The sequence below is a fragment of the Palaemon carinicauda genome, chromosome 29 (genome assembly GCF_036898095.1).
Source record: "Palaemon carinicauda isolate YSFRI2023 chromosome 29, ASM3689809v2, whole genome shotgun sequence".
NCBI lineage: Eukaryota > Metazoa > Arthropoda > Malacostraca > Decapoda > Palaemonidae > Palaemon > Palaemon carinicauda.
In genome coordinates this window covers 76,076,412-76,089,450 of record NC_090753.1, presented here as the reverse complement: position 1 = coordinate 76,089,450, position 13,039 = coordinate 76,076,412, and the positions used below count along the sequence as shown (strand labels likewise).

At 47.6% G+C, this 13,039-nt stretch overlaps 1 protein-coding gene across 2 annotated transcripts in view; it reads left to right on the top strand.

Annotated features, from left to right (window-relative positions):
* The window catches only part of Myo31DF (Unconventional myosin ID), a 146,906-nt gene extending 143,773 nt beyond the window's left edge, over positions 1–3,133 (top strand). Inside the window, exon 21 of one of the 2 annotated variants that reach the window (XR_011040393.1) lies at positions 1,093–1,232. Coding sequence is in view for 1 of the 2 variants with exons in the window: in XM_068352792.1 (XP_068208893.1) it covers positions 1,093–1,306 (214 nt within the window). In the remaining variant the exon portion in view is untranslated. Of the gene's footprint in view, positions 1–1,092 lie in introns of both variants that reach the window. The other variant, XM_068352792.1, reaches the window with a different exon arrangement.
* Positions 3,134–13,039: the final 9,906 nt, after the last annotated feature.

Sequence of the window (13,039 nt, the reverse complement as noted above, 5' to 3'; positions counted from 1 at the left end):
TAAAAGGAATGGCTCATCTTTTCTGATCACATCTCTATTAACTGGCTTTCCTACTTTATCCAAGATACGAAATCCTTGGGGTATTAAGTACAGTACATCTAAATCCTCTTTGAAATCATTGGGTCTTTGTAGAATTCCTCGGCCCTTACTTTGCCTCTTATCCTCACTTCCTTTTCTCTATCTTGCTGTTAAGCAGCAGTGTTTTCCCACTTGTCCTGGGATGCTGATTGGTCTTCTGGTCACTGAAACTGTAAAACAAACAATTTTGGGACCTGCAATTGCTGTGGTATAAATCTCATCTATGATAGCTTCTTCATGCAACTTTCACATGTCTCCTTTTCCGAAGGGGTTTGGCGATGATATCCTTTAGAAAGTCATTGTCTTCTATCAGATTGGTATCTTCAAGATCTCACAGCCAGAAGTAGCTTTACATGAATGTGCTACTAGCCTGAATTCCCAAACTTATCTACCCAACCATTCAGGTCCATAATTTGACCACCTTAATTATGAAAGATAACCTCTACCTACAATATCCTATTCTCATAAGTTGTTATTCTTTCCTTGTCTGTTATCAATTTTTCAAATAGATGTGGATCATTTATGATGCTTTCAAGTTAAGAGTACCAGTTTCAAGTATGAAAATTCAATACATTATATTTACTACAATTTTTTTTATTTAAGAGCTATTAAATATAATGTCATTAACAAAATATTAAGGAGTTTGAACATAACTTTGTACTAGTTTTGTTTCATTTTGATGAAAAAATTGTTTTATTTATTTCAGATCTATTCTGTATACACAGAAACATAAATATATATAGCTGAGATAATTATATAATTTTTATTGGACTTTCATAAAATATTTTGAAAATGTCAATTGCTCATAAGGTCTCCTTTTTTTTTTTTTGGTTTTTTGCTTTGAGTGCATTATTATTTTATGCATGTGTGTGAAGTAATCCACAAGGGTGAAGGACATAATTAAGTTCCATTATGTACATGTTTTTATATGAAAGAATACTTTACATTGCTACTTACTTGTGTATTTATGGTAAAGATATTATTTTAACTTAAGAACTTTACTTGTACTTGCAGTAAGGGACCCCGCAAAGAACTGATTTACACGTGGCCTACGAGTATGAACAAGGAAATACCACCACCTTCAAAGACCTCTACTCACAGGCAAGCACCAGCACCTCCTTCACGTTCCCCAGGAGCTAATGGCTATGGAAATGGGCACATCAAGAGTAATGGACACAACAACACTAACCGGCACAGTAATGGGGTTCATACATATGGCAATGTGTAATGTTTTCTGCTCACTTCTTGTTTGTTTGGAGTATAATTGTGTGGTTGTGTGTATAAAAGTAAAGAACAAATGTTTATGATGTGAATATGGGAAAAATGTGCCTTATATAGATAGTTCTGTTTTAGATATATATTGTTCTAGAGACTAGACAAAATGATAATGAAATTTAGTTGGGTTTTGTAAATTTATAACTGGCTGCCAAGATGATTATTTTGTAAAATGTCACCCTTGTTAGCTTAAGATATTGACGTATATTTAATTTCACATTTTCATTTAATATTAGTATGATCATTTCATTCCATAATCATGTGCTATCTTTTAACCTTCGTAGCTCTGTGGGACCATATTTTTTTATGATTAGTTATAGATATAGCTAACAATTAAAATCATTCTTCATTAATAACATAGCAATTTTAAACATTTCTTGCTTACTTTAAGAAACTTAATTTTTATATTAATCTGTTATTCATATACTTTCATCTTTCTCCTAGTCTGCTTTTCATGCTGTTTAATGGAGATATGATAACAATTAGTGGTAAATTTTATATGAAGGCCTTCCTATTAGCAGATAGGATTAAACCTTTTATCTTTGAAAGTGCCCCATCTCTTTTTGCAGTGATTTTTTTTCTGCATATTCTTTTGTATAAAGCTTGATAGTAAACTATTATTCTTTAAATTACATATTTTTTAATTTACTTGTGGTCAAAGGTAAACTTAAATTCATTGTGACATGTCATGAAATTAGTTTATTTAAATCATGTGGATGTTTTCAGACAGGTACAACTACAGTACTTTCAGTAAATCTATGAAAATTAAAGCAGCAAGAGATTCAACTAATGTGATTTGAAATGACAACATTTAGAGCAACTTGATGTGATGCATTTCCTAATATATTTAAGAGAGGTAAGACATCAGAAGCGAAGTTAATTTGAAAATTACCCAGATTGTTTAACATGCAGTCCCAACTATATATTTTGCTGTGATATGAAATTCAATGAAGTTTGCATTTATTTTGTAATTTAGTTTGTGTATGAAGTGCAATTTTTTTTATAGTACTTAATGTGTACTGAGATACAGAAGTACATGGATTTTTCCTAATTTGTTCATTGTTGTGCCATTTGTAAATTTTTAGTATACAGGATTTGGTGTGAATTTGTATAGATGATGATGGCTTTAAAGATATCTCGAGCTATCACTACTGTTGCATTCTGTAATAATTAGGGAGGTTACAGTATTTCAGGGTCAATCTATTGCTTTTGCAGGTTTATATGAAACTTTCACTGCTGTGCAGGCTTTGTACCTAGTTTTTTCTACATTAGGGGTGAACTTTGGATTGCATTATAGGCTGTTATTAGAATAATTGTTGCTATTCTCTTAAGAGCTAAAACAGGATTTAAGTGATTATTTTATGTTCTTTCCCATCATATTTAAAAAATATATACCATATTTTCGCTGAAATGAAAATGCTTTCAATTGACGTCACCTAGTATTACATTATTTATGTTTTTGTTACAAGCCTTAAACACTTTTTAAATGTTACCTTTATCTTTCTTGAAATTGCCACCTATCTATCTCACATCACCTTATGCAAATTGGACATGACAGCAAACCATGTCAAGCTTAAGCTTTGTACCAGATTATGCTATTTATATGTAGCAATTTTACAAAAACTTCAAACTTCCAGCTCTGTAATGCTCTGTTCTTTGCACTTTTAGATTTTTAGAGGGCATTACTTTTGCCTTTACATTGAAATTCTGCTATGATAGCAGGAATAAATTGTACTTTTGTATATTACATGTTTATGAATACAGTATATCTATATAAATACATATTGTTTTTTTTCTTATGTTTTGTAGGAGCGTCATTTTGCTAAAGAAATTTGATCACCTCCAGCATTATCAATTTATGGTTTTGACTAGGTTTTTTTTTTTTACAGTTTCTATGAAATGGTGAAGTAAGTTTAGTACGATCATCCACATCCTTCCCCCTGTGGGAGTATGGTTCCCTGCAGTTGAGCAGAGATTATTTTAAAAAAAATATTAGAGAGGAGCCTTGAATGATAGAAGTTCTTCGATGAGAATATCACAAGTTTTTATGGAAGACTCGCACCTCTACTAACTTGTCTTGGATCCTGCTCTGAAGACAGTCAAGTAGGGCACCATAGAGTTAGAGGTTTGGTCAATGCTTTGGAAGGGGACCTACAGTATATACAGACCTATCAGGAATTGCAGGATTTGCTGTTTGTGGTTTTGAAGGCTTTGGGAGGTTGGAGGCTGCAGATGACTCTGCATGCCTCTACGACATTCAGAAGGCACCTGCATGACAAATCACAAGTTGGTGAGATGTACTGGCAAAAAAGGTGAATCTTTAGAATATCACAAATTTTAAGTAATTTGTATTTTTCCTAACAGTACTTACCTCGAACTACTTTCTTAGGAGTATCTGGGATCTCCTCCCAACCGACCAGAGTTTTGTGTAGTTTACCCTACTCCTGTTTTCTATGAGGGGTAACCTCTGGTGGTGTGATACGTGCCCTGAGGCGACCCTGGGTTAGAGACTATGCTTGCTCAGATCTCGATCCCCAGTAAGTTCTTGATAGCTTAGGTTTCTATGAGGTCCAGCAAGGCACTCGGGGAAGGATGGGTGGGCCATTACCCGAAAGTAGTTCGAGGTAAGTACTGTTAGGAAAAATACAAATTACATAAAATTTGTGATTTGTTCCAACACTGAGTACTTACCTCGAACTACTTTCTTAGGAGACTTATACCTCGAACTACTTTCTTAGGAGACTTATACCTTAGGAGGTGGGAGTGTCCTTCAGGACCTAGAGACCGTGAGAAGTATATAAGAGGAACCTAGATAGGAGACTAGGTTCTGCTGACCCCAAGGAAAACACGAGAGAATAGGGAAAACTACGCAAAAACCCATCTTAGTGTCTAAGTAACTCACCTCTGCAAGAAATCCTAGGAGACGTCCTTCCAAAGATAGTGTATCCCATGGCAGTTTCAGGGGACTACTGGAGTCATTTTGGTAAGGGAGCAGGGGAAGGAAGAACCAAGGGGGTTAAGGAAGGAACCTGTGTCTCTTGGACTTACTACCCGCGGTATCACTGGGGCTACACCTTTAAATCGTTTGGAGCGCGGAAATGACGTGACCTATCGAGAATCCGTCCAGGGACTTCCTCAAGTAGTCCTTCAGTGAGCTGTGAAGGTCGACTGGGTAGACCAAGAACCTGCCATATTCTTCTCAAATGCCAATGAAGTACTTAGACCCCTAATGTCGTGGGGTCTGGGCTTTCCTGGAAGGGGGACCCCTGCACTACTGTAGGCCCTGACGATCACCTGCCGTAGCCAGAAGGAGGTAGTATTCTTGGAGACTGGCTTCTTCACTAGTCCCGAGGAGACGAACACTCTTGATCTTGGGTCAAAGTCTGGCTGTCCTCTCTAAGTATTTTCGTACTGCCCTGACAGGGCACAGCAGCAAGTCCCTCGAGTTGTCCGATCGAGGGATTGCCGGCACTGAGAACCCTTCAAACTTGGGATCCCAAACAGCTGGATTCTGAGTCTTTGCCACAAAGGATGGGACAAACCTGAAGGTAGCCTCACGCCAACCCTTCGAGTGTGACACCTCGTACGACAGTCCGTGCAACTCCCCTACCCGTTTTGCTGATGCCAGAGCTAACAGAAAAACTGTCTTGAGGGCGAGTTCCTTGTCCAAGATGTCCTTTAGGGGTTCGAAGGGAGGTTCTGACAGCATGTTCAGGACTCTAGCCACGTCCCACAGGGGCACCCTACTGGCTTGAGGGGGCACGATTGTTCGAAGCTCCTGATGAGCATCGAGATATGTCTGGAGGCACTCAGGTTGATGCCCTTCAGGAGGAAGACTTGACCCAGAGCAGTCCGGACTCCTTTGATGGCTGGGATGAACATGTTTACCTCGTCCCTGAGATAGACTAGGAAGTCCGCTATCTCTGGAATGGAGGCCCTCAATGGTTTGATGTTCCTTGAGACACACCACTTAGTGAATGTGGCGCACTTTTCCTGGTATACTGCCGCTGATGAACGCCTCAGATACCCTGACATCCTTGCTGCCATTCTCGAAGAATATCCCTCCTTCCTCAGGAGACGCTCGATAACTTCCACGCGTTTAGGCGGAGAGACCGAGGGTTCTCATAGAACCTTTGAAAGTGGGGCTGCTGGAGAAGGTCTGGCCTGTCCGGAAGGGGCCAAGGTGGAAGGCGCGCCAGTTCTTTTAGATCCGCGAACCACTCTCTCCGGCCACACCACTCTCTCTCCGGCAACCAGGGGGCACTACCAAAGTCATCCACAGGTTGTCCGCTCGCCTCACCCTGTTGAGGACCTGTCTGAGCATCCTGAAGGGAAGGAAGGTGTAAACGTCGAGGCTGTCCCAAGGGTGCTGGACGCCGCTTCTGGATCTGGCACAGGAGAACAAAACACGGGGAGCTGTGCGTTCAGTCTTGTTGCGAAGAGGTCCAACACTGGCGATCCCCATTTCTGAATGAGGGTCTTGGCCACTTCCGGGTGCAAGGACCACTCGGATCCTACCACTTGACCCATTCTGCTGAGGCCGTCGGCCAGGACGTTTCTCTTCCCTGGAATGAACCTTGCTGAGATCTTGATCTGTTCCTCTTCGGCCCATTCCAGCAGTCCCATCGTGAGGACGCACAACTCCTTCGATTTTAGTCTTCCTTGTTTCTTTATGTAGGCCACCACCGTGGCGTTGTCGCACATCAGTGCCACGGTGTTTCCCCGGAGCCGATGGACGAACTCTAGGCACGCTCTTCGCACTGCCATCATCTCTAGTACGTTTGTGTGCTGGTTTTTCTGTCCGTGCAACTCCCCTACCCGTTTTGCTGATGCCAGAGCTAACAGAAAAACTGTCTTGAGGGCGAGTTCCTTGTCCAAGATGTTCTTTAGGGGTTCGAAGGGAGGTTCTGACAGCATGTTCAGGACTCTAGCCACGTCACACAGGGGCACCCTACTGGCTTGAGGGGGCACGATTGTTCGAAGCTCCTGATGAGCATCGAGATATGTCTGGAGGCACTCAGGTTGATGCCCTTCAGGAGGAAGACTTGACCCAGAGCAGTCCGGACTCCTTTGATGGCTGGGATGAACATGTTTACCTCGTCCCTGAGATAGACTAGGAAGTCCGCTATCTCTGGAATGGAGGCCCTCAATGGTTTGATGTTCCTTGAGACACACCACTTAGTGAATGTGGCACACTTTTCCTGGTATACTGCCGCTGATGAACGCCTCAGATACCCTGACATCCTTGCTGCCATTCTCGAAGAATATCCCTCCTTCCTCAGGAGACGCTCGATAACTTCCACGCGTTTAGGCGGAGAGACCGAGGGTTCTCATGGAACCTTTGAAAGTGGGGCTGCTGGAGAAGGTCTGGCCTGTCCGGAAGGGGCCAAGGTGGAAGGCGCGCCAGTTCTTTTAGATCAACTTCCGGGTGCAAGGACCACTCGGATCCTACCACTTGACCCATTCTGCTGAGCCCGTCGGCCAGGACGTTTCTCTTCCCTGGAATGAACCTTGCTGAGATCTTGATCTGTTCCTCTTCGGCCCATTCCAGCAGTCCCATCGTGAGGACGCACAACTCCTTCGATTTTAGTCTTCCTTGTTTCTTTATGTAGGCCACCACCGTGGCGTTGTCGCACATCAGTGCCACGGTGTTTCCCCGGAGCCGATGGACGAACTCTAGGCACGCTCTTCGCACTGCCATCATCTCTAGTACGTTTGTGTGCTGGTTTTTCTGTTCGTCCGTCCAACTTCCTCTTGCTGTCTTGCCGAGGATATGGGCACCCCACCCCTCCTTGGATGCGTCTGCGAACAGAAGCATCTCCGGAGGGTCGGCTGCGAAGGGCATTCCCTTGAGGGTGTTCAATCTGGCGAGCCACCACTCTAGGACTTCCTTCGTCTCCGGGAACACCGGGACCACCTTGTGGGGGGAGTCTCTCTGGTTCCAGGTCTCCTTCAGGTTCCATTGAACTCCCCTAAGTTTGAGTCTCCCCTGGGGGACTAGCTTCTCCGACACGAGGTGGCCTATCAGTCTTTGTCAGTCCTTGGCTCTCCTGGGCTGGTCCGACAGGAAGGGGCGGAGGATCTGGTCCAAGTTGTCTAGTCTCTCTGCGGAAGGGAAAGCTCTTGCCAACCGGAAGTCCAGGACCATTCCGAGGTAGGTCATCCTGGTGGAGGGTATCAGTTGGGACTTCTCTAGGCTGATGATGATACCCATGACATTGCAGAACCGCAGGAGCTTCGCGCCTTGCTCCCTCAGTACTTCCCCTCAGGTTGAAAGCAACAACCAGTCGTCCAGGTACTGAATCAGGCGGATGCCCTGTTCGCGTGCCCAGACTGAGACTGTTGTGAAGACCCTCGTGAAGATCTGAGGGGCTGTGGACAGACCGAAGCAGAGGGTCTTGAACTGCAACGCTTGGGTACCCCATTTCACCCTTAGGTACTTCCTGCTGGAGGGGTGAACAGGGATTTGGAAGTATGTGTCCCTGAGGTTTATGGACATCATGAAGTCCCCCTCCCTCAAGGCCGCTAGGACCGACTTCGGGGTGTCCATCTTGAAGCCGGTCTTGCACACGAACTTGTTGAGGGCTGAGAGGTCTATGACTGGTCTCCAGCCCCCTGTCGCTTTCTCCACCAGGAAGAGTCTGCTGTAGAACCCCGGGCCAGGGTTCTTGACTGATTCTATCGCCCCTTTCGCCAGCATCGCAAAGACCTCCTCTTGTAGGTCCGTCCTTCTCAAGGGGTCCTTGGGTGCCAACCACTCTGCCTGTTGATCTGGCATTAGAGGTGGGGGGTCCGCCAGGAAGGGCAACCTGTACCCTTCTTTCAGGACTGCTACGGTCCACGGATCTGCTCCGTGGTCTCTCCATGCTTGCCAAGAATGTTTGAGGCATCCCCCCACCTGAGGCTTCGGTAGGAGTAAGGGGCATCTCTCCCTATCTCCTTCAAGAGGCGCGACCTGAACGACCTCTTCTGGCTGCCGCATAGGAAGGCCTGAAGGATGACTGCTGAAGACGTTCCTCTACGGGAGGGCTGCGAAGACTGAGACAAGGCCGTAGTAGGGGCGTCTCTCCTGGGTTGACTAGGTAAGGCGCGAGGAGGAAGGGAGGCGTCGGAGGGTGCCCTTCTATGGGTAGGTCTTCTCGCTGGAGGGGGTCTGGAGTCTCCCGTATCCTTCAGCTTCCTGACCCTCTCTACCGTCTCTTCCACTGCCTTCAGGAGGAAAACTGAGTCATCCCACAGGGGTAGGCTCCTCAGGGACCTCGCTTCTCTGTCCGGGAGCCTCCTTACGAGCTTGTTGAGCACCGTGTCCCTTTTTCGCAGAACCCAATTGGCGGCCTGCGCGATGGATAGGTATGAGAGAAACTTATGGGCTTTACCTCCCGAGCTAATCAGCTCCTTCAGTAAGGCCTGGTTCTCTGGGATAGTGAGGTCGTAGGAGTACTGGAAGCCTACCAGCGTGGAGGCCCACCAATCCAGCCACGAGGAAACATTCACCAGGTCCTTGGCTATCTCCTCCATCATGGCAGCTTCTGAAGGGGGAGAAACAGATCGGGGCGGTAGTCGCTCTCTCTTCAGCTGCTCCTTGTCCCAGGATGGTGATTGCAGGCTCCACAGTACAGGGACCTGTGCGATGCCCTTCAAGGAAGGTAAAACCGACTCTGGGATTTTAGGCCTTGAAGAAGCTTGGAGGAGCTCTGGGTCTTGGGGACTTCTGCATGGTTGGCCACGATCTTGTCCACGTGAGCGCTACCCAGCCTAACATCCCTAGCCAAAGGCAGGGCTAGCGAGGGTCTCTGCTGCACCGGGGCATCAACCAGCCTGCCGAGGCTCGAGAGCCAGACTTCGTCGGAGGAGGGCTCGGGTTCGTCCAGTCTGTGATGCCTCCTAATGAGTCCTATTACCCTCCTGTAGGCCGAAACTTCTGCTGCTGAGCCTTCTACGTTGTCGTCCATTTCCTTCGTAGGAGACTCCGCTGCCTGTGACGGAGGTCGCCGAGCGGGGCGAGGAAACATCCTGGAATGGTCCAACTTTGGCGGCTCAGGGCGTAGGACGGGCATCGCCGTCGGGACGGAGGCCTCCGTCCTGGACTTATCCCTGCTTACGGAGGTCCAAGTAGATGCAGGCTTGCTCGTCGAAGGGAGTTGCTTGTCTCGTTCCTGCCGACTCGACGTTGACTTGGAGGTCGGGACGCGGCTGCCAGACCGAAGGGGCGACTCTCTCCGCTGGGCGGATGGAGTCGGAATCTTCGCGGACTTATGCCTGTTCGCTGGGACCTGAAGAGACGACTCCCTCCGTCGATCGTATCTGCCGCTGGATACGTACCTCACTGGTGAGCGAGCCCTTGGGAAACAGTTCGAGGGGCCCGGAACTGCTGACATCTCGAGAAGTTTGCTACGAGGGATGACGACCCATTCTTCCCCCGGGGAATCACTTCTCCTAAACTTCCTTCTGGGGGATCTAGAGCGCCTACCCCCGTGGCGGGATCTGGAGCGGGATCGAGAACGAGAACGTCTCCTGCGGGACCGCTCACGTCGTCTTCTATGGTTCCTCGGGGCTCCGTCTTCCGAGGAGCCCGACGACTTGCATGTTCTCACCGGCGGGCCCGACTCGTGCCGCGTTGTTGATGGGTCCACGCATCGCTCGATGGAAGAAGAGGGCTGTAGGAAGACGGACGGAAACGTAGCTGAAGGCGCTGGAGGGGAGCGTGGGAGTTCCTCGATGGGGGACCAGGTTCCAAAACCTTCCTCCATCCTCAACGGAAACCTGAGGGCGTCTTCGGCGGCACCCACGCGAGGGAGTCTGACGGCGGCGAGTCTTCCTTCTCGGCAGAACCCTCGGCTGCGGAAACACCTGAAAAACACGCCCATGAGGCGGGAGAAGAGGTAGGCACAGTTTTTCCCCACATAGGATCATCTGAAGAGACGGGCCCTGCTTGCACCAGGGTTCCGTCCCCCGAACACACTCCCGTCCCTCCCTCAGGCCCCTCACTTGCCTGGAATGACGCCACAACACCACTATCCCGTAATTCAGACTCCTGGGGAAGGGCCACAGGCCTCTTCCCTGCAACTGACTTACCTCGTCCCCTACTCTGGGTAGGGGAAGGCGGCAGCAAGGCTCTGTCTGACGATATGCCCGGCGAAGCAAGAGGAGAAGAGACGCTCGGCTTCTTAGACGATCTCTTAGACGCCTTCTTCTTTTTGGTGCCGTAATGCACCCACTGCAACCTCGTTCCAGGACTCGCACTCCGGACACGTGGCTGTAGGGGAACACACACTGCCCCTACCTAAAGAATACAAGGAGTGCGGATCAACTTCAGGTTTCGACAGGAAAGCACCACACGATTTACCAGCCATAGGCCCAGGACAACGGCGGGGATGCTCCATTACACACTAGTAAGGCACCGCGAGACACAGGAACACAAAGGGAAAGGATAAGGAGCAGCACAAGGTACCACGTGGGAACCGCGTGAGACACAAAGGGTCGCACTGGATAAGGAGAGCGTCATGATGTTATCGCAACACGACCAGAGAACTTACTGGCAATTGTATTTAAGCTGCATAGAAACTGTCTTTTATTAGGAAGATTGATTATTCAGGGTGAGATGCAGTTGGTCATTATAGTGTAGTTGGATAACAAGCAGTTAACCAGCTGGTGAGAGTATGGGGCGACTAACCGCACCTCATTTCCAGCTGGAGAGCTTTTCTCAATGCAGCGGAGGTTCTACATGCTGGAGAACGCTGCATCTGCACCCCTGCAGGTTGAGCTATCAATGTGCACTCTCTTCAGAGAGACTAGAGATGGAAGGTACGTTCTTTTTCTCCGAGTCAGCAGCCATGAAAGCTTCAGCCTTGGGCTCTCTCCTCATTGTTTCCTGGCTCAAAGTTTGGTCAAGTAACGTACTTTGCAAACTTGGCAAAGTTACCAACCCGGGAAGATTTGGATAAATGCAAGAGACGTGCTGTTGGGTGCCCACCAGGCGACAACTAGTGGGTTAACCAGTTTTGAAGATACGAGTCGCTGTGATTTCTCGCTTTAAAACGGGTAACCCTGGAGGTGGCGTTTTTTTGTTATGGAACTTGGTCCAGGGTGCCACATCTCTCCTTCTTCGGAGTCGTATGCAAGCGGAGGGGGAATCATAAAGGACTCCTTTAGGGGTGCCTTGGTCCGTCAAAAATGGAGGCTGCCAAACCTGCGTGGTCTGGATTAAGGAGACCCCAGAAACTAGGAAGGGTGGCGGTGGGGAGAGGGAAATGCTGATACCAGCATTCCCTTTCTCATGCTGCCGAGAGTAGGGGATGCCTGTCTTTCTACTGGGCGACTTGGCAGGGACAAGGGGCCGAGTCTTTGGTAACAAGTGTCCTTTGGGAAAGTTGATTACTACCCTTACAGGACTGCTGGCCCTCTTTCCAAAGTCTCAATAGAGTTCCCTGTGGATCATCTAACATCACCGAAAGCCATGGCCTTGCGGGACAACATAGACGGGATATTGGAAAAGAATGCCTTGGGTGTTGTTTAAGGCGAGTCTCCAAGCTTCTACAGTTGGCTCTTCCTGGTGGAGAAGGCAACTGGGGGAAGGAGGCCGGTAATCAACCTCTTTCCTCTGACACCAAACGAATTTCTGGAAGGAAACACTATGGTCTCTGCCGTCTTCCTTTAGAGAGGTTGACTTCATGTTTTAGGTAGATCTAAAGGACGAGTGCTTCCAAGTGCCTGTTCAACAGTCCTCTCAAAGGTACTTCCGCTTCTCCCTCTACAGGACTTGCAGGACTCCTTCAGTTGCACCACAGTCTTTTGAAAGTGGATGCCTGTCTTGCCACTGGGTGACTTGGCTGAGACAAGGGGCCGAGTCTTTGGTAGCAAGTGTCCTTTTGGGACAGTTAATTACTACCCTTTCAGGACTGCTGGCCCTCTTTCTCAGGTCCCAAGCAAGTTCGATGTTGTTTGAGACAAGTCTCCGAGCTTCTACAGTCGGCTCTTCCTGGTGGAGAAGGCAACTGGAGGCTGGTCATCAACCTCTCCTCTGAACAAGTTTATTCACCAAACAAATTTCGGGAAGGAAACCTTATGGTCTGTGCTGTCTTCTGTCAGAGAGGTTGACTTTGTGCTTCCAGTAGATCTGAAAGACGTACTTTCAAGTGCCTATTCATCAGCCCTCGTGAAAGTGCTTCTGCTTCTCCCTCTACGGTATGGTACACCAGTCCCTCGTGAAAGTGCTTCTGCTTCTCCCTCTACGGTATGGTACACCAGTTCAAGATTCTGTGCTTCGGACTGTGAACAGCGCAGGTTCACTCGGGTGTTCACCTTGGAAATCTCTTGAGTGCATTCACGAGGTATATGCCTGTTGATGTATCTCGACGATTGTTTGATCCTGGCCTCTTCAAGATTGGATTCTTGCATTTTGCCGCAATCTGGGGATTGTGGTAAACTGGGACAAGTGGAATCACATACCAAAGCAGAAGTTGAAGTAGGGCAGGAGTGAGAGTCTTTATATCAGATGATTGCATCAGTAGGCTCAGGGAAGTTGCATGACTGTTCCTCTCCAAGATTTAAATACCAGCTCAGTGCTGGCAACGTATTCTCAATCACCTCTCCTTATTTGAGACGCTCGTTCAACACAGGCACTTTCACCAGAGATCCCTTTAATGATGCCTGAAGGATCAATGGTCGGACGACAGAGATCCCCAAT